The 21,176-nt window shown below is 48.5% G+C and overlaps 1 protein-coding gene across 4 annotated transcripts in view; it reads left to right on the forward strand.

Annotated features, from left to right (window-relative positions):
- The window catches only part of D2hgdh (D-2-hydroxyglutaric acid dehydrogenase), a 103,642-nt gene extending 82,763 nt beyond the window's left edge, over positions 1–20,879 (forward strand). For all 4 annotated transcript variants that reach the window (XM_065426616.1, XM_065426619.1, XM_065426617.1 and 1 more), the window contains exon 8: positions 19,929–20,879. In XM_065426616.1, coding sequence (XP_065282688.1) covers positions 19,929–20,354 — 426 coding nt within the window. In that variant the 3' untranslated portion in view covers positions 20,355–20,879. The remainder of the gene's footprint in view (positions 1–19,928) is intronic.
- The last annotated feature ends 297 nt before the right edge of the window (positions 20,880–21,176 follow it).

Raw genomic sequence — 21,176 nt, forward strand, 5'->3', positions numbered from 1 at the left:
ACAGTTTCATCAGCCGCTGCTTATATTCTTGCCAGTATCTGAACGGCCTTGCCCCCTTGTCTCGGAAAGAAAAGCCTTTCTTCAAAGTTCCCTATCTTTTTCATGCGAGTGCCCATATTTGTGGCCTTTGATGACTCTGCTCCTGCAGTGGTCCTGTAAGTGGCACAAGCACTGTGCCAACTTATGTCTGTAAGGAAACAACCTCATTACACCAGCCATCTTCCATCAAATTACTAACATAATAACTGTGTCCCACTCAGGTCTCATGTGCGACTGTCTCAAGGATAATCATTCGAGGGTTCAAATGGCCTGCATTGTTTTAAAGCAGCATTTTAGAGGAGCTCTGGAGTGGCTTCATAAAGTTTAATATGAGTCATACCTTGCAGGGGCATCTGCATCAGCAAGTGTTTGGTATGTTGCAACTCCACGTACCCGAGCACACGAGGGTTGGTTCCTCCTCTCCTGCCTCTAACCGCGCTCGAGTTAGCCATGTCCGGAGAAAAGGGAATCCTGGGGTTTGAGCCGATTCTGAGTGTTTAGGCCTTCCACGGTGGAGGAAACACACTCCTTTGGATTCGGCTTCACATAGACAGCACCCCCAAATTGACCCACCTGGGAGAAATCGCCAGTTGCCTTTACCTGTCCCCATCTCCACTCATTTTCTTTCTCTTTCACTGTTTCTTCTTTCCTGTCTTCTACTTGCTTCTTCTGACTTCTGGGTTTCCAGGTGGCAAGGGTTGATCTTGTGTGGCTAACTAGTCTTCGTTATGCTGTATTTGGTTATAGCAGCGATGTACAGCTGGCATTGGTAGGACTTCCCTTGCAGGGACTCCTGTCCTGTCCCCGTGTTGGGCTCGTTGGTGGGTGGTTGGCGCCGCTGCCAAATAATTAACACATGCTATGCCTGTGGCACTTCCCACTGCCTCAGATTGACCTCTAAAAAGAGGCCGCACCGATGGAACTTGTCAATTTTTTGGTAAAAGTCAAGACAACCTGATCAAGTACCATGTCATCCACTGTGAGAAAGCTGAAACTAAAGCCAGATTAATTTCTCCATTTGTTGTTGCAAAATACCTGAAAGAGACCATTAGCACAGGTTACAAAGCTACAAAGATGGCAAGTGGAGTCATACTGCTAGAAGTATGCAACAAAGATCAGCAGAGCAAGCTAAGTAATGCTGTGAGTTTTAGAGACATTCCTGTAACAGTCGCTGCACACCTTACCAAGAATACTGCTAAAGGTGTTGTCTCGAAAATTTACTTAATGAATGTGAGTGATTTTGAACTTTTGGACGGATGGAGAGAGGAGAATGTCATCAATGTTCAAAGGATTAAAATCAGACGCATTGACCAAGAAATACCTATCAAACACCTGATACTTATTTTCAGCAGCAGCACACTTCCAGACACAGTTGAAATGGGGTACCTAAAGGTCGGAGTACAACTGTATGTACTGAATCCAAGGCGCTGCTCTAAGTGCCAGAAGTTTGGACACGGGTCCCAGAGTTGCCGAGGTCGGCTGACTTGTGCAAATTGTGCTGCAAAAGACATGCTTCTGACAATTGCAAAGAAACTCTCCACTGTCCCAACTGTGAAGGAAACCAACTGCCATACTCTTGGTCCCATCTGGAAAAAAAGAAAGGAAATCATAACCACCAAAGTTAAAGAAAACATGACATTTCAGGAAGCTCACAAACGTGTGTCATGATTTCCACTTACAAGTTACAGCGATGTGGTGCGACAGTGATGATCATGACACTGAAGGCAACAACACAGGCATTTAAGGTCCGACAGTGGCAGAACCTGCGCATTACATAAGCCTCATGAATGCAATCGTCGTGATGAGAACAGCACCCTGCAATGAAAAAGGCGCCCCGCAACCACACCTATGCATGGAGAATATGCAACGCCAATGAGGAATCTGCCATGCAAATGTTTGCCGAGAAGAGGGGGCTGGCAGAAAAGCTGACTTGCAGATTCAGTAAGTTTCAGGTTGCTGTCGTGGCTGCTAGGCCGCCACAGCATCAAACGAAAATAACAGACCTTTGTCGTGCAAAGTGAATAAATATTGCATGTTTTGCCCTTTCATCGCACTCTCTTTGAGTTCCGTTTTTGACAGGGAAGTGGTCAATCTCATGCTATTTCGGTTAAGCAGTACTACCGTTTAGTACGTACTTTTCCCGAGCTCCGGCCAACTACGGTTTAACAAGGTTTCACTGTATTCCATAAAGACCGTGATGACTGTCACACTGCATCAGGTGGAGTGGCAATTATAGCTCGGAGGTCGGTTGCTTGCCAGCATCTACGTCTTCAAACAAATCTAGAAGCAGTAGCTATTAGAGCCATGCTATTTGACAGACTTGTGACGGTATGCTCTTTGTATATCCCATCCAACTACAGCCTAGAGCTTTGAAAATTCGAGTCACTAGTTAATGAGCTCCCCAAACCCCATGTCTTGACAGGTGATCTAAATGCCCTTAATTAGCTCTGGGGCGACCCTCGTTGTGATGCAAGAGGTCTTACAATTGAAAACTTTTTTCTGTGTTCTGGTGCAGTTCTGCTGAATAAAAAAGAACCCACCTTCTATAGCTCCACACCTCAGTCATATTCAGTTGACTTAACCATAGCCTCTCTAACTCTAATGACATACCTTGACTGGAAGGTCATAAAAAAACCCTTATCTAAGTAACCACTTCCCTGTTCTTTTAAATCTAACAAAACAAGCTGGTTGCCCTCCACAAGTTCCCTGATGGAAAATCAACATGTCGAACTGGGAGTTGTTTCAAAATACCGTATTTCATGTTTACAGCGGGATGATTTGATTTCTTTTAATATAGATGATGCTGTGGCATATTTGACAGGTTTTAATATTGACGCCGCCAAAAGAGGCATAAAACAAAGTAACGAATTTGCTAATAAGCGTTGTATACCTTGGTGTAATGACGAATGCAAAGAGGCACAGAAAAAACAAAATAAAGCTTGGGGCTTGCTTTACAACTGTCCAACAACAGAGAATCTCATTAATTTCAAGCAGGCAAAGTCACAGGGTAGGAGAACACATCTACCTGCTAAGTGAGACATTTGGGAAAGATACATATGCAATATCAAATCTTACAAGGATGAGAGTAAGGTGTGGAACAGGGTAAACAAATTAAAAGGCCGGGGAACACAACTGCTTCCCTTAGTAAACACACAAGGTGTGTGGGGATGCGCGACCCTTGCGCCTCCCCTGATATCTTGTTTTCCCGTATAGCCCCCGTCTCCGTGCGGCGTCGCAGCGTGGGCCGCGGTGGTCGGAGTGGTACAAGCGCGGTGTGAGAGATGGCGCGAGTGTCGCGCCGCTGCGCGGTTACTTGGGTGCGGGAAAGACAAAGCGCGCTCTCTTTGGCGGTGGTACGGCAAGCAGCTCGGTCGTGCCGCGCGTGCACCAATCCATGCCTCTGCGAGACCGCCTCGCGTGGCCGCCTTGGAACGCGCCATTGTTGGCGTGACCGAACACGCGAACGACCAGGCGTTGGGATCCAGCATGGGGCGAACATATTCGCTTGCTTCCGGTCGCGGTGAGTCGGACTTCTAGATTTGTCGCGCGCCCATCGGCATGTTTTGTGGATAGCAACTCGGCTAGCAGGCATTGATCTAAGAAAGGCGCGATAAATGTCCTTGTGATTGTTTGCACTACTGTGTTGTCGTTCCTTTGTCCCAAGAGTACCGGAGGAGAACCCCACATCTGGCGCCCAACGTGGGGCTCTTGGGGCATCGGACGATAGATTTAACAGTTTTGCTTCGTTCGAGACCTTTGTTTGAACCGAAGCATAGGGCTAGCGTGGATTTTGATCGCTAGCGTTGGCGGCGTGCTTTCTTGAGCGAGGCGACGGTGGCTGTAGTGTGTTTGAACATGTGAACATGCTAAGCGTTTTCGCTAGTGTTTTTTTAATGACATTCGTCGGTACGAGAGCCACGTGGTCTGCATCCTGGGATAGCGAGGCTGAGCGCCCGCGGAGCAGTGGCAAGCCTGAAGCGAGTGAGTACGGAAGCCTCGTGGGTGGTCTGAATTTCTTATGTAAATAGCGTCTCCTATCTCTTTGACTCTGACGAAGTCGCGGCTCTGGGAGCCGGGTGGCCGCAGGCCACGGGTGCCACTACGGGCTGACTGGTATTGCGGCCTTGCACTGGGCGCTCCGACACTGTCTGGGACGGTGGGCGCCGTCAACTCAGATGCTGTGTGCACCGAGCGGAGTAGGACCACCTCATAGAGCTGACGTCTCCTCGCGGCTGCCTGTTTTACGCCCATTTTTGATGTTGTTTGTTGGATGCCGGTTGTTGTCAGAGTAGCGACGCTTTAGGCCTAAGGCTTTATGAAGCTGCCTGTCGCACGTGGAGGGACACAACCCGGTGGACCGTGGCGTTGAGGTGTTGCACGTTGCTTCCCTCATTCTAGTTAGCCTCGCATGAATTGAAATTACTCGTTCGACTCAAAAAAGCGAGCTTCGTTCACGTGAACTTAGCATCTGAGTAGCTGCCCGATCTTTTGCCAGCTGAGTTGAACATCTTACCACGTGGGCGATGCGCATGCAGAATTCCTCTCCCTTGCACTACTTCAGTGTTTGCCCAGTGTGTTGAGTGTACGCAGCGTGATTGGAGTCACCCCTGGCTTGCTGTCACCTGCACATCGCCTGCGCTGCTGCCCCGGATTACGATCGAGCCACCCCGGGTGATGGTGATGCTGTGGTCAGTTCGGCGCAGCGACTTCAGCGGCCTCCTGCATCCAGCTCACAACCCTCGGCGGCGGTCAAAAGAGCCGGCGGTCACCGACAGCTATGGCGGCTCCTCCCAGCAGGGCGCGTCGGCGCCAGCGACGCTTGCTCGTACCGACTACTGCGTCGTCGAGTCTACAAAGCTGCTGCTGTGACTGGCGGACGCCAGTGGTGTACGCAAGGACAGTCAGCTCGCATGCTATGGACCGCGTGTGGACATTTGCTCAGTGCGGCCGCTGTTGCATGCGCTATCTTGTTCGCGAAGCACGGTTTGATGTTAGACCGTGTCACATGTTTCGCCAGAATAAAAAGTGATTTAAGGTTGGCGGGATGTGGGGATGCGCGACCCTCGCGCCTCCCCTGATATCTTGTTTTCCGGCATAGCCCCCATCTCCATGCGGCGTCGCCACGTGGGCCGCGGCGATCGGAGTGGTACAAGCGCGGTGCAAGAGATGGCGCGAGTGTCGCGCCGCTGCGCGGTTACTTGGGTGCGGGAAAGACAAGGCGCGCTCTCTTTGGCGGTGGTACGGCAAGCAGCTCGGACGTGCCGCGCGTGCGCCAATCCATGCCTCTGCGAGACCGCCTCGCGTGGCCGCCTTGGAACGCGCCACCGTTGGCGTGACCGAACATGCGAACGACCAGGCGTTGGGATCCAGCATGGGGCGAACATATTCGCTCGCTTCCGGTCGCGGTGAGTCGGACTTCTAGATTTGTCGTGCGCCCATCGGCATGTTTTGTGGATAGCAACTCGGCTAGGAGGCATTGATCTAAGAAAGGTGCAATAAATGCCCTTGTGATTGTTTGCACTACTGTGTTGTCGTTCCTTTGTCCCGAGAGTACCGGAGGAGAACCCCACAGGTGACAGCATGAAAGATCAGGCAGATTTCCTGGGCGAGCATTTTCAAAGTATTCCTAGTACATCACCACGCCAACTTTCCTCAAGTTCAAAGAATGCGTAGAGCGAGAGCGCCTTGAACGAAAGTGTGCAATAGATTAACCTTACAACCGTACGTATAGTCTCGCTGAATGCAAGGCTTCTCTCAGTTATTGCAGCAAATCAGCGCCATGTGGTGACCACATAATATATGCAACGATCAAGAACATGCATTCAGAAACATTGAACACACTTCTGTCTCTTTACAATACCATGTGGACGCCTGGGCATATTCCATCGTCATGGAGAAAAGTGATTGTTATTTATAAACAAGGCAAAGACACCGCTTTAGCCAGCAGTTATAGGCCAGTAGCACTAACAAGCTGTATGTGCAAGTTATATGAAAAAATGGTAAGTCGGCATCTTATTTATTTCCTCGAAAGCAACCATCTGCTTGACCCCTTTCAGTGGTGTTTCAGCGAAGGTAGGTCAATAAAAGACCACCTTGTTCGCATTGAGGCAAACATTAGAGATGCTTATATACACAAACAATTATTTCTCTCTGTATTTCTCGACTCGGAGACACAACATGGCTATTTGGAATCCTCCAAGGGCTGTCTGCAATGGGTGTACGCAAAAACATGTTGAACATGATAAAAAGCCACTTGTCTATTCACACATTCCACGTTAGAGTGGGCAATGCCCTGTCCAGGCGCTTCCCTCAAGATACTGGCATGCCACAAGGGGGCATGCTTAGTTGCACCCTCTTCATCGTGAAAATGAATTTCCTTCACAGAGTCATTCCATCCTCAATGCTTTATTCAATATGTGTCGATGATGTGCAGTTAGGATTTAAGTCTTGTAACCTTGCACTCTGCGAGCACCAAGTCCAGCTTGGACAGAACAAAGTGTCAAAATGGGCAAATGAAGATGGCTTTAAGTTAAGCCCCCTCAAAAGCTCCTACGTACTTTTCTCTAGGAGAGGCTTTATACAAGATCCTGATGTTATGCTGCACAGACAACAGATATCTATCAACACTGAACATAAATCTTTAGGCATTATATCAACTCAAAACTAACTTTCATTCCTCATATCAAGTATCTCAAGGCTAAATCCTCAAAACAATGAACATCCTGAAAATACTGTCACGCACAACATGGGGTAGCGACAAAAAATGCCTCATAACCTCTACAGGAGCCTTGTATAATCGCGGCTCGACTACAACGCCATAGTGTATCACTCTGCTACCCCCAGTGCTATCAAGATGCTGGACCCTGTGCATCATCTTATTATCCGCCTTGCCACTGGTGCCTTTAAGACAAGTCCGATTCAAAGCGTCTATGTCGAATCGAACAAATGGTCCCTTGATTTGCAACGGTCATATTCTACTTTTCATTATTTTCTGGAAGTACGTACTGACAAAGACAATCCTTGTTATCCCACCATCAACGATATGACCTCTGCAGTGCTCTTTCATAACAAACCTGCAGTGAGGGAGCCATTCTCACTTCGTGTGAGGAGGCTCAGCAAGGATATGGACATTCCAATTCTTGAAAATTGCCTAATGGCTCCTGCTAAGCATTTCCGCCATGACTGTGGCACATCATTGACTGCGACATGTCATTTGTGGAGGTAACGAAGCATGCTCCAGAGGTCCACATTCATAAGCATTTTCTAGAATTACAACTTAAGTACTCGTGCCCAGAAAATTACGCAGATGAGTCCAAATTGCATGCTTCCGTGTCATATGCAACCGTCGGCCAATCCTATTCAGAGTCCAATGTTCTTCACCCTCACACAAGCATCTTTACAGCAGAGGCGTATGCACTATGTTCCACTGTAAAACATGTCAAGCAGTCAAAACTACATAAGGCAGTCATATACACACTCATTAAGCGTCGTAAAAACATTGATGTCATGCTGCAAACATAGAAATCCAGTAACTGCTTATCTTTTATCTCTCCTATGTGCTATTTATGCCTCTGGCAACATGTAAAGTTATGCTGGCTGCCTGGACATTGAGGTATTGAAAGTAATACCCCTGTCACATGGGAAGATTTAATGTCATTTGAATCGAATGGCATTCGATCCCTTGAGGTGCTACACAGTAAAATATAATGGCATTCGCAAATGATAGCACTGACGATCTGGAACAAAATTTGTGAATTTCAAAGAAATTTTGTGCCTATTAAACGCATTTAAGAACTTTTGCGAGTACTTTTAAAACGGACGAAAACATTTTGACGCCAATTATTCACAACTAAAAGCACTTCAATCAACACATCCAATAAGGCGGACCACCACAACAGACTCCTGATGCAAAGAGTAATAGTACTTGAGCATAGCCTGTGGTGAAAATATCATCACGGCAAAAATAGTTATTCTTTTTTATAAGTTTAAAAAATATCTTCCGACTTTGCTGATGCATGCATTATTTTTGCGTGTTGCGTGTCGCTCTTGTCTATCTTGGGTCAAGAGTACACATTCGGTTCGAAATCGATCTAATGGAATGAGTTCCCCTAACTCATTCGATGGCAAATGTCATTCCATTCAAATGACATTAAATTTTCCCGTGTAAATCCTGATTAGTGGGATTATGTGCGAATGCCATTCGATTTGAATGACATTAAATCTTCCCATGTGACAGGGGTATAACTTGTTGGCATACCGAATTGCTACTTCCTTAGGTATGAATGCTTGCAACATGTCCATAACTCTTCCAGTCATAGACCTAAAGCCATACTTAAAGAAAAAACTGAGAACCTACTGGCAGCATAAGCGAGATGCTGAAATCCTTAATAAACTCCACGTAGTTTAGCCACATTTAGGCTATTGGCCATCACTGACCAAGTCAGGACAAAGTGATGTCCTATTCTGTCATCTCAGAATAGGGCACACTTATGGCACACATAGTTTTTTGTTGACTGGTGGTGAACATCCAGTGTGGTAGATGTGGGGAGACGATCAATGTTGAGCATGTCCTTCTGAAATGCCATGAAACACAAGCCGAGAGGAAAAGACACTTCCCTTTGTCATGCTGGCAGTGTATACCACTTCACCTGGCACTGTTCCTAGGCAAAGAACCGCTATTTGACATGACATCTGTTTCAGTCTTTTTAAATGGCGTTGATACGCTCCACGATTTCTGTCCAATAAATTCGTAGCACCACCTCCTGCGAGAAGCCACTGTTGCGATGTCAACCTTTAGTTGTTATAGCACATGCCTCCGGGCCCTTGTACTCAAGGGACCTGCTGAGGCTGTGGTGCTACTCATCATCAGCCATCACTTGTCCATTTTTTGTACATGTTACGCTATCACAACCTTGTTGCACATCTTATACTCGCAGCATACCCAACTTCAGTCATTATCATATTTTTAATTGCTATATATTTTAAGCAATTTACAGCTTTTGAGTGTTTGGCCTCTATACAGCCACGTCACATGAGCCATTAGTCCATTGAGTACTCATCATTGCTGCCTTGGCACTCTTTGGTCACACTTGGCTCGTGTGCCATCAAACACTACATATCATCAATGTGAGTCATTTATGGAAGCATTAGGAGGACCTGGGCTTGTTGGCGTTATTACATTACAGGTGGCACAAAACAGATAGTGACAGGAACACAGTGCTAACTTCCAACAAATTAGTTATTCTAGAAAAAGTGCAAATGTATAGTACTAGATCATGCAAAAATGACAGAAGAGAAGGACAAAATTGTAGGTTATATAAAGTACCTAGGCCATCAACTTTGATATATTGTACTTCCCTAAAGTGGAAAAATGGGCTTCTTGGTGATTCATTATGAGCAGTGGACACACTTGGCACTAAGTCAGTACAAGGTGTGTCCTGTCAATACTTTTGTCCTTGCCTGCAATGCACTACATCGACAGCTCAAGTGAGAGCACAGGTGATGTCATGCTAATGCATGACAATCTCAACCATCATATAGGTTTTATCTCTTTGCCCCTAGTATCTCTTGCATTACAGTAAAACCTCGTTAAACCGTACCCGCTTAAACAGTAGTTTCGGTTTAAAAGTAGTAAAGTCATATCCCCGACTCAGCGGCCATTGAACATAATGTATTTTGTATCCGCATAAACCGTACCAGCTTATTGCGTACGCATCGGTTAAAACGTAGCGTTTCCACTTTTCGGCGTTTCCACTTTTCGTCGCGCAAACACGGCGGTGCGTCGTCTCCATCGGGCGGGCCGGCAGAACAACAAGCCTCAGAGATCGGTACAACGGCCTCCAAGCGCCCTGTGCGTTTGCACGTGAAGCCGCATCAACATCAACATCATTTCGACGCCGCATGGACGCCGTGCCAGAGAGCGTTGAGGCGCCGTGCAAGCGAGGACTCGCGTCATGCCGAAGCTAGGATAAAAAAGACGCCGGGTGCTCAGCATAGAAGAAAAATTAGACATCGTCCGTGCTACCGAACGTGACACGAAGAAGTCGGCGCTGGCCAGCGACATGGATCTGCTGTTGACTACAGTGTGTGGCATTTGGAATGCGAAGTTGCTCGGCAGCGCTGCTGCGACCGCGAAGATATGTCGGCTACGAGGTTCGACTTTTCACCATCGTTGCCGCTGTTGTTGCCGAAGTGTCAACTAGCGAGAGTGATGAGGACGACACGGAAAGCGACAGCACGGGCTATTCAGGCCCGACAGTGGCAGAAGCTGCGCGTTACGTCAGCCTCACGAATGCGACCGTCGCACGGAGAACAGGGGCGCGATAACGTAACTATTCCAAACGAAAAGTTTTCCGAACTCCGGCACCCGGCAATGAAAAAGGCGCCCCGGGACTTATGCAGCACTACTGCGCGCGTGCACGGAGAATACGTAACGCCAACGAGGAATCCGCCGTGCGAGTGTTTGCCGAGAGGAGTGGGGCTGGCTGAGAAGCTGGCACGCAGCTTCAGTAAGTTTGAGGTCGCTGTCGTCGTGCTAGGCCGCCGCGACATCAAACGAAAATAACACTTACGTCCCGCGAAGTGAATAAATACTGCATGTTTTTTCCCCTTTCATCACACTCTCTCTGAGTTCCGTTTTCGACAGGTAAGTGGGCGATCTCGTGCTATTTCGCTTAAACAGTACTACCGTTTAGTACGTACTTTTTCCGAGCTCCGGCCGACTACGGTTTAACGAGGTTTCACTGTAGTTGGTCACTGTGCCGATGCAAGATTTGAGTTTCATTGAGAGAGTCAACTTTGATTGATGCCAGCAATCACGGTGCCAGACGCAGCTTCCCTCCGCCTAAAAGACAGCCAAGATCCCTTGCATCTCAGTGGTTGCCTCGGCTAGCAGGATGGCCCAGACCTGGTCTCGCTTTTCTGAGCTGAGTAGCAGGGTCTCCCACTATTGTCGGTTTTGAATTTTGTGGCCCTTGAAAGGAGTCGCCTTCCAGCATGCCCATAGTATATATGGCAGGTCTGCCCCACCCTTACATAATTTACATTGATCGTTCTATTGCCCTAGATAGAACCTGCTGCAGGCCACTGGGTTAGGATAGACGTTTGTTTACAGGAAGTGCCAAGCTACCGCCTGTTCCTTGGTTAGCTCAGGATGAGCTGGTGATATTGCTACGGAACTGCCGCCACAGTGTGGCTGCACTGAGGAGGAGGAAGACGACGTAGGCCCGTTTGATATAGCATCACCATTTTGGCCTTCCGTTAGCATCTCTGTAAATAGAGTGTATATAGCATTGGGCTTCAGCTACACGTAACATTAATTTGGTGGAGGTGGACGTTCCCCGTACCCGTCATGGAGCTTCGCAGCGGTCGCAACGGCGACTGTGCAACTTCGGCTCCTGCTGGCGGCACTTCATCTACGCAAGCGTCTCCGCCTGCAGCCCCGACCTACGTCGCCGTTTCCCCACCTCGGGATCCTGGTGTTTTCAACGGAGTCGGCAGTCCTGATGTTGACAACTGGCTCCGCTTATACGAACGTGTCAGCGCCAGTCACAGGTGGGATCCGACTATTATGCTTGCCAACGTTCGTTTCTACCTCGACGGAGCTTCACTGGCGTGGTTCCAGACTCACGAAGAGGAGATCTCGAGCTCAGATCTCTTCAAAGACTAGCTCCACGACCTTTTTGGCAATCCGTTTGGTCGACAAGTCAATGCCAAGAAAGCCCTTGCCACACGTGTGCAGACGTCGACCAAGTCCTACGTGTCGTACATTCTCGACGTCTTGGCCATTTGTGCCAAGGCTGACCCGACCATGTCTGAGGACGATAAGGTTAATCACGTCCTCAAAGGCATTGCTGACGGCGGCTTCAATTTACTGGTGTTTACGAACGTCACCAGCATCGATATGATCCTCAAGGAGTGCCGCCGTCTCGAGCCTGCTAAAAACCGCCGGCTATCCCAGCACATCATGCGACTTCCCAGCACAGCTTCTACGTCATCCTGTGAGGACCTCTTCCACCAGCCGTCGCGATGTGACAACTTGACCCGCATCATTCGTCGTGAGGTCGAAGTGGCACAACCGGCAGCCCCTTCATTCCCGTTATCTCCTTGATCCAGGCCGTCGTCTGTCAAGAGTTGTCCAACGTCAGCCTGCACTCCATTCGTTCCGTATGGTCGGAACCTCTCTCTCCACGCACGGCCCCACTGCACCCTTCTTACTCTTACGGACAGCGCAACCCCTCCGAATGGCAAACCGTGGACGACAAGCCGATCTGTTTTAACTGCCGACGCATTGGACATGTCGCTTGCCACTGCCGCAGCCGCTGGACTTCCCCGACACGCTGTTCTCCTAATTACCACCCTCGCCCCTCTAGCACGTTGTTTTCCTTTGCCCCTTCTATGCCCACCCCATCATCTGACCCTGCGACGCCTTTGACACGACCCCACTACTCCTGCTCGCCTTCTCCCTCCTGTCGTCAATCTCGCTCGCCCTCGTCTCACCGTGCTCCTTCTCCGACCTACTCGCCGCACCCCCGACCGGAAAACTAGGCAGTGCACCTTCTGGACGTGAAGCTGCATTGACATTGGCACGAAATCCTCGCTTCACCTTACCCGCGAACAAGAATCTTTTGGACGTTCTCGTCAACAATGTTCCTGTGTGCGCATTGATTGACACCGGGGCGCATGTGTCCATTATGAGTGCTGCTCTTCGCTGTCGGCTAAAGAAAGTTCTCACGCCTGCCCCGAACCGAGTTGTACAAGTTGCCGACGGAGGGACTGTTGCTATTTTTGGCATGTGTTCTGCCCGACTCACAATTGCTGAGAGACACACCGTCATTCTCTTCACCGTCATCGAGTATTGCCCTCACGAACTCATTCTCGGTCAGGATTTTCTTGCCCATCACTCTGCCCTCATTGACTGTTCGGCCGGCTCACTTCGCCTTGACTTGCCTCTTCTTGCCGACCCTGTGGACCCACCTCCAAGCCATCTGAGCTGCATAGATTTTATTTGCCTACCACCTCACTCTGTGACACACGTAGACTTGTTGTCCTCACCAGCTGTACCTGACGGCAATTACGTGGCCACACCAATTTCGGCCATTATGCTTATACATAGTGTTATCGTGCCGCACACTGTGCTGAAAATTACTGGCAACCGCACCTGCCTTCCACTTGTCAATTTCGCGCTAACTGTGCAAGTTCTGCCTCAGGGGATCTCCTTGGCTGTAATTCGCACTTTGCAGGATGATGAGGTCGAGCCATTCACAGTGGAAGATCGTTACAGCTCAGCCCATACCGTAACGTCATCGCATGGTACTGACGTCGACATTAAGAAGATGGTCTCCTCTGACCTTACACCTGCTCAAGCTGAAGCCCTTTGCCGCATTCTTTAAGGCTATCGCGACATTTTTTACTTTGACAATCGACCTTTAGGTCAAACGTCCGTCGTGACCCATCGCATAAACACTGGCGATGCAAACCCTATTCACCGATGTCCATATCGTGTTTCTGCGTCAGAACGAGCTGTTATCCAACAAGAAGTCAAAAAAATACTTGCAAAGGACATTATCGAGCCTTCCTCTAGTCCCTAGGCTTCTCCCATCGTACTTGTCAAAAAGAAGGATGGAACGTGGCGTTTTTGTGTAGATTATCGCCACCTGAACAAAATCACAAAACAGGACTGTTATATTCAGTTTCGTTATTCATTTCAGTTCTTTATTCCCCAGGGGGCGCTTCTGTTCTTCATTATATATTTGGTTGTATATGCTAAATAAACGGCTTTTTACTTCGGGACGGCTGGAGTCTGACTTACACCTTCGGTCAACACCACATTGGCGATGAGGATTTCGTGAACGTACCCCCAGCCCCGCTGCGCCGTCCGTATCCGCCCACCATGAGCTTCACCGGGCTTGCTCCGCCACCGTTTTTCCTTCCGACGCCCAGCCGTCCCCAAACAATGGAAAAGAATAGCCTTGCGTTGCTCCGGCTTGAATGTTCTTCATTATATATTTGGTTGTATATGCTAAATAAACGGCTTTTTACTTCGGGACGGCTGGAGTCTGACTTCCACCTTCGGTCAACACCACAAGGACATGTAACCTTTGCCACGTATTGATGACGCTCTAGACTGCCTGTACGGTGCCACCTATTTTTCTTCTATCGACTTACGGTCCGGATACTGGCAGATCTCCTTCGACGACATGGACAGAGAGAAGACTGCATTTGTTACCCCTGACGGCCTTTATCAGTTCAAGGTGATGCCTTTCGGTCTCTGTAACGTGCCCGCCACCTTCGACTCTTTGCTTCAGGGGTTCAAGTGGTACACCTGTTTGTGCTGTCTGGACGACATCACCGTTTATTCGCCCACATTTGACACGCATCTAGACCGTCTTTCAGCAATTCTTGATGTGTTCCGCCACGCCGGTCTCCAGTTGAACTCGTTAAAATGTCACTTCGCTCGCCGCCAAATCACCGTCCTTGGACACCTCGTGGACGCCAGAGGCGTGAGACTTGATCCGGACAAGATTCGCGCCGTCACGAACTTTCCCGTTCCGAAGTCTACCAAGGACGTTCATAGTTTCGTAGGGCTATGCTCTTTTTTCCGATGCTTTGTGAAGGATTTTGCGACCATCGCACGTCCCCTTACCGACCTCTTGAAGAAAGACGCCCCATTTTCTTGGGGACCTGACCATGCCGCATCTTTTTCGCAGCTCACTACTCTCCTTACCACGCCTCCAATTCTGGCCCACTTTGACCCATCTGCCTCAACGGAAGTTTGAACTGATGGCAGTGGTCACGGCATAGGAGCAGTGTTAGCACAACGCCAGCGTGGACATGATCGCGTTATAGCCTATGCCAGCCGACTTCTATCACCCGCCGAGCACAATTATTCAATCACAGAGTGCGAGTGCCTCGCTCTTGTGTGGGCTGTTGCGAAGTTTCGTCCATACTTGTATGGACGCCCCTTCTGTGTCATCACTGATCACCACGCGCTCTGCTGGCCATCCTCGCTTCAGGACCCCGCGGGACAACTCGCTCACTGGGCGTTATGCCTGCAAGAATATACCTTCTTCGTGGTATATAAGACGGGACGCTTGCACCAGGATGCCGATTGTTTATCCCGCTACCCCGTCAACGAACCAACTGATGCGGACGCCATCGCTTGTGTTTTCTCTGTGTCCCAGTTGCTTGAAATCGGCAACGAGCAACGCCGCGATCCTTCATTACGAGCCCTCATCGACCGTCTGGAGTCAACGCCTGGCGACGCCTCTCTCCGGATTTTTCTCCTTAAGGAGGGGACATTATACCGCCGCAATTTCGATCCCCACGGCCTTGGCCTTCTACTTGTAATTCCATTGCACCTGCGTTCGACTGTCCTCCAACAACTTCACGATGCTCCCTTGGCTGGACACTTGGGCGTCTCGCGCACATACGACTGTGTACGACGTCGATTCTTTTGGCCGGGTCTCCGTGCGGCGCTACGTTGCCGCTTGTGAGCCCTGTCAGCGCGGGAAGAAGCCCTCCATACCTCGCGGGAAGAAGCCCTCCACACCTCCAGCTGGATGTCTCCAGCCAATCGACATCCCACCGAAACCCTTTTTCCATGTTGGCTTAGATCTGCTTGGACCGTTTCCTCTCTCTGGCTGCGGAAATAAATGGTTCGCCGTCGCTACTGATTATGCTACGTGGTACGCAATCACCAGAGCCCTCCCGTCAAGTTGTGCTACTGACGTTGCTGACTTTCTGCTCTATGACATAATTTTAGTGCACGGTGCTCCGCGCCAATTACTCAATGACCGTGGCCGCAGCTTTCTGTCGGCAGTCGTCGAGGACATCCTCCGCTCCTGCTCGACGAAGCATAAGTTTAGCACATCCTACCACCCACAGACCAACGGCCTCACAGAGCGCCTCAACCGCACCATCACCGAAATGCTTTCGAAGTACGTCTCGACCGACCACCACGACTGGGATCTTCACTTACCATATGTGACGTTCGCATATAATTCATCGCGTCACAATACCGCCGGCTATTCACCATTCTATCTCCTATATGGCCGAGAACCCGTGTTGCCCTTAGACACTTTTGTTGCCCTCGGCCAAGCGTTCAGCCACTGAATACGCCCGCGACGCGATCGCACACGCCGACCACGTGCGGCAGCTCGCTCGCACCCATGTCGAGGCTTCACAGGAGCATCAGAGACTCCTCTATGATTGCCACCATCGTGACGTGCACTTCACTCCGCGTTCTCTGGTGCTCCTCTGGTCACCCATTCGACGTGTGGGCCTTTCTGAAAAGCTGCTGTCGCGTTACACTGACCCATACCATGTGGTATGACAAGTGACCAATGTCACGTATGAAGTCATCCCCGCCGACCTCTCAGCGTCATCGTTGGTTGCAAGTGACATCGTTCACGTGGCGAGACTAAAGCCATACCACACACCTTTAACCGTAGATGTGTAGATTAAGCATTGAGACGGTGCTTCTACTGCTGGGGTTGATGCTACGGAACAGCCGCCACGGTGTGGCTGCACTGAGGGGGAGGAAGACGACGTAGGCACGTTTGATATAGCGTCGCCATTTTGGCCTTCCGTTAGCGTCTCTGTAAATAGAGTGTATATAGCATTGGGTTTCAGCTACACATAACAATATCAAGCCTTTCCCAGCTGATAGTAATCAGAGATTTCTTTGTAGCTGACCATGCAGTCTCCTCTCGTTCCTAGCTAGGCTGGCTCACTTGCTTAGCGAGTAAATCCTCTAGCTACATTGTGAGCCGCCTCGTTGCCATGGAGAGAGGAGTGCACAGGCACCCAAATAATTTGGATCGTCCCGCAATGATGGCCACTGTTATTACTTAGTATTTTGAGCACCTCTGATGAAATGTCCTTTCTCGAAATTATGAACTGCGATCTTTGAGTCGCTTATAATAATTCTAGCTTTGGTGTAGGCCACCGATAATGCTATTGCTGATTCCTCTACAACTTTGGTGTTGTCCATTTTCACAGTTCCACTCACTAGGGGTTCTCTGCCCCATCTACCCCTCTACCGCTATGACGGCCATCCCTTTGCGTTCTCTATATTCCGCGGCATACACGTAGGCCACGCCTCCTACGTCATGGCATCTGCACTCAAGGTGCTGCACCCTTGCCCCTCATCACTCCTTGTGGTGCTCCAGCTGCATGTTTTTTGGCAGTGGAAGAATTTTAAGGTTCCTCCTCCTCTCTAGTAGGATGCCGAGTTTCATGCCACGTTGCACTTCGTAGTGAATGCTTAGTTTCCGTAGAATGTGTCGCCGCATGGGCCTCTGTGTGAGTATTTCATATTCAGCGGTGGTGTGCACCTCGATTAGTTCATCAAGCGTGTTGTGCAGCCTCAACTCTAAGAATTTGTCGTTGGGTGTTGTTACTGGGGTGCCAATTGCCTGTTTGAACGCTTGTCTGATGATGCCTTCCATCTTGTTTTTCTCTGCCACACCAAATGTTAGGTACGGTGCCACATATACACTGTGGCTGATGATGAAGACCTGCACTAAATGAATTAGGCCTGCCTTCCTCATGCCGTAGTCTCTATTGACAATCCATTTAATAAGTCTTTTCTTCAACTGTGAGGCTTTTCTTTCGAGGAACCCATATGGGTTTCCTTTGTAGCAATTGCTACGAACGGGTAGATGTCTTATTTTCCCTCCTTTAATTACTTCTCTCCACCTTGCAGGTTTCCGCAGAACTATTATGTCAAACTCTTGCCTTTGCTTCGTGTTGTCGACAAATTCGACTTCGCCCTGCCATCTGCTAGCCACCTGGTTAGCGCAGATGGTAGAGTGGCTGTCCCGGAAAGGCGGTGGTCCCGGGTTCGAGTCCCGGACCAGGTCGAATTTTTCTTCAACTGTGAGGCTTTTCTTTCGAGGAACCCGTATGGGTTTCCTTTGTAGCAATTGCTGCGAATGGGTGGATGTCTGATTTTCCCTCCTTTATTTCTTAATTATATTGAACAAGGACAATACCCCTGTCACATAATGCAAACATAATGCAAAAATAAAGAAACAAAGTAACTACTGTGCATAAAGATGAGAAAGGTACAAAGTAATTAAAACGTTGATGGACAAGCTCTTATCATCTGATACAATGGCAGCTTACACAATCTTTCAGAAAAAACTTTTTTTAGTGAACGCAAAGTTCTTCGCCCTTTCTATTTCAAGCGGAAACAAATTGACCTATTTTAACTCCATGGTCCTATAACAAATGGCCATAAGTATTTTGAGTTATTGGTAAATTTGAAATTATAGTGTTAGCATTTCTAGTGCTACTGTTTGGAAAAATAATCTATTGGAAGTTACTTAAGATAATGTTGTTGAGTATATACGAGGGGCAGTCAAAAAGACCCTGGAATGGTGGTTCGGTGTGCTCACGTTACGACCCATGGCAGTGCCTACCTAATCACCTTCGATGTGGGACCCTTGCACACACATACACTAGCTCCATCGCTCCTGCCATTGTTGCAAGCAGAGGGCTTTTTTCGGAATCTGTCGGAGTTTAGCTGTCGCATTCGCTTTGATGTTCTCCACAAATGAGGCCCATCTGCAAAGTAGGGAACATCCAAAAATCACTTGGAGCGAGATCCCGAGAGTACTGTGGTTGAAGGATGACCAGAATGTTATTCTCGGCAAGAAATTGCTGCATAGCAAGTGATGTGTGGCTTGTTGTGTTATTGTGATGCAGACACCACTTGCCTTGCCTCTTGTCCCGTCACGTCCTTCAAACCGCACCATGCACCCTCGGCAAAACTTGCACATCAAATTGGCCAGTAACAGACTGTCCAGGTGGTATGAACTCGTGGTGCACCAAACTGTCAAAGTCGAAGAATGCAGTGAGCATCACTTTGGATCTGACGATGCTTGATTTTTTAGGTCTGAGAGGTGCTGCTATGTGCCACTCCAATGACTGCTGTTTCGTCACTGGGTCATAGGCAAACACTGAAGACTCATCACCAGTGATGATCTGTTGGAGCAACGTCAGGTCCTGCATACTCGTCTCAAACAGGCCACCAGCGATTGTCGTGAAACATTCCATCTGATCCGTGTTCAGCTGCCTTGGAACAAACTTCCCACTGACACGTCTCATCTTCAAATCATTGCGTAAAATTCCATGAATTGATCTGTGTGACATACCCACTTCTTGCTTTAAATTCTCGATTGTAATTCTTTGATCACGGCAAATTGATTGTTCCACTTTGCAGTCATTTCGTCGTTTCGGGATGTGAACAGTATCCCACTGCACTCGTCCTCTAACATCTCCTGCCCTTTCCTAAACCGTGCAAACCTGTTGTAAACTGCGGTTTTCTTTACTGCATTATCACCATGCACTTGCTGCTGGGCCAATAGCATCTCTAAAGCTGATTTTCCCAATTTGCACATGAACTTGTTGTTCACATGTTGTTTGAACTGTGACATTGCGCCGACTGCCCACCACTCACGTCCACATCACACTGCGAGTGACACCACTGCGCCCTGAAACCTGTCCAGACCTGTTCTGCCCATGTGCAAACATACCCAGCCCCCTACCCAAGCATGTGTACGCTATCGTATCGCTCGTTCGGCATTGGCAAACCAATCCCGGGAACTTTGACTGCTCCTCTATGTGCGTACAAACTGACAGCTGGGCTGGTTGCTATGAATTGCATGACGATGAGACAAAAAAGAAAAGGGCATCAAAGTGTGCAGTCTAATTTAAAACTATAAATACATGATATACTAATTGGCCAATGTTCTGTGTAACAATATCCACTAAAAGATACAAAAGGCAAGAAACTGCTAACACAAAACAACAGCATTATTCACAGCCTTCTGTTGGCTTGAAAGTGTTCATGAAGGGTCATCTTCATGTTTTCCTTCTTTCAGGAATTGTGGCGCCTGCGTGAGAGCATCGGTGAAGCACTGCGTCATGATGGCTATGTGTACAAGTATGACATCTCGGTGCCACTGGCCTCATATATGGATGCAGTGGCTCTGGTACGCGAAAAGGTGCAAGACAGCAGTGCCATACGTGTGTGTGGCTTTGGGCACATGGGCGACTCCAACTTGCACCTGAACATTACTGCCGCTGGCTGGGACGAGGCACTGTTGACGCGCATTGAGCCATTTATCTACGAGTGGACAGCTTCTGTGCGGGGGAGCATCAGCGCCGAGCATGGAATTGGTCTACACAAGAAACGGCACCTGCACTTGTGCAAGACGCCTGCTGCCCTGGAGGCAATGCACAACCTCAAAAGGACTTTCGACCCTCTAGGAATTCTTAACCCATACAAGATGCTGCCTACTTTGTGACTGGGAATGTGCCTTACCTGCTGTGGTAGGCATGGCAGTGCTGCGAAATAGGGACCTCAGTGTGACATTTCTTGGAAAAGGCAGTGCTATGTATGTCACAGATGTTTACGTGCATAATGAACAGTGCAAGAAAGACGGGGACTAAGAAAAGAAATGGACATGACAGGCACTGCATGTCCATTTTATACCTAGTGTTTACCCTCTACCTTTGTGCAATAGGCTCTTTTGTCGTATTATTATGCAAGGGTGCTTTTTCTTTAAGCATAAGCCTTTTGCACAAGTATGTGGAGATATATTTAACCCTTTGAGGGTCGATTTTTTTCGCCACATGCGACCGCTCAGGGTCGATTTTTTTTATTGCACATTTAAATTCTTCAGAGGGAGCTATTTCGAAAAAAAACTGCTGTAATTTTTCTAGGGTGACCGTAAAGTGAGAAAAAAATGTTTGGCGTTGGCATATATGGACTGTTTGTTCATGAAAAACAATAAAAAATAGCAAATAAAGTTATAAGATTTTTTAAAAAATTGGCGCATTGTTATACACAATGTGCACACGAGAAAAATACACAAGAAGAATGCGCGCACAAAAATTTTTTGCAAGTCTCAAATGTTCCTTTTGCACTAATACTTCTTCAGCGTGTGGTAGTTCTTGAAGCATGGCTCCACGCAGAGCGGTTTGTTGCACTCAGCGCACATGTACCTTGTGTCCTCACGATATTTTTGCTGCCGAGTGGTGTTTGCGCAGACATGGCACCTCCTCTGGGTACTGCTTCCCTGAGCAGACGTGGGAGGCAACTTCGGAATAAAGTGCCAAAAAAGGAA

Source organism: Dermacentor albipictus, chromosome 2, assembly GCF_038994185.2.
Source record: "Dermacentor albipictus isolate Rhodes 1998 colony chromosome 2, USDA_Dalb.pri_finalv2, whole genome shotgun sequence".
NCBI lineage: Eukaryota > Metazoa > Arthropoda > Arachnida > Ixodida > Ixodidae > Dermacentor > Dermacentor albipictus.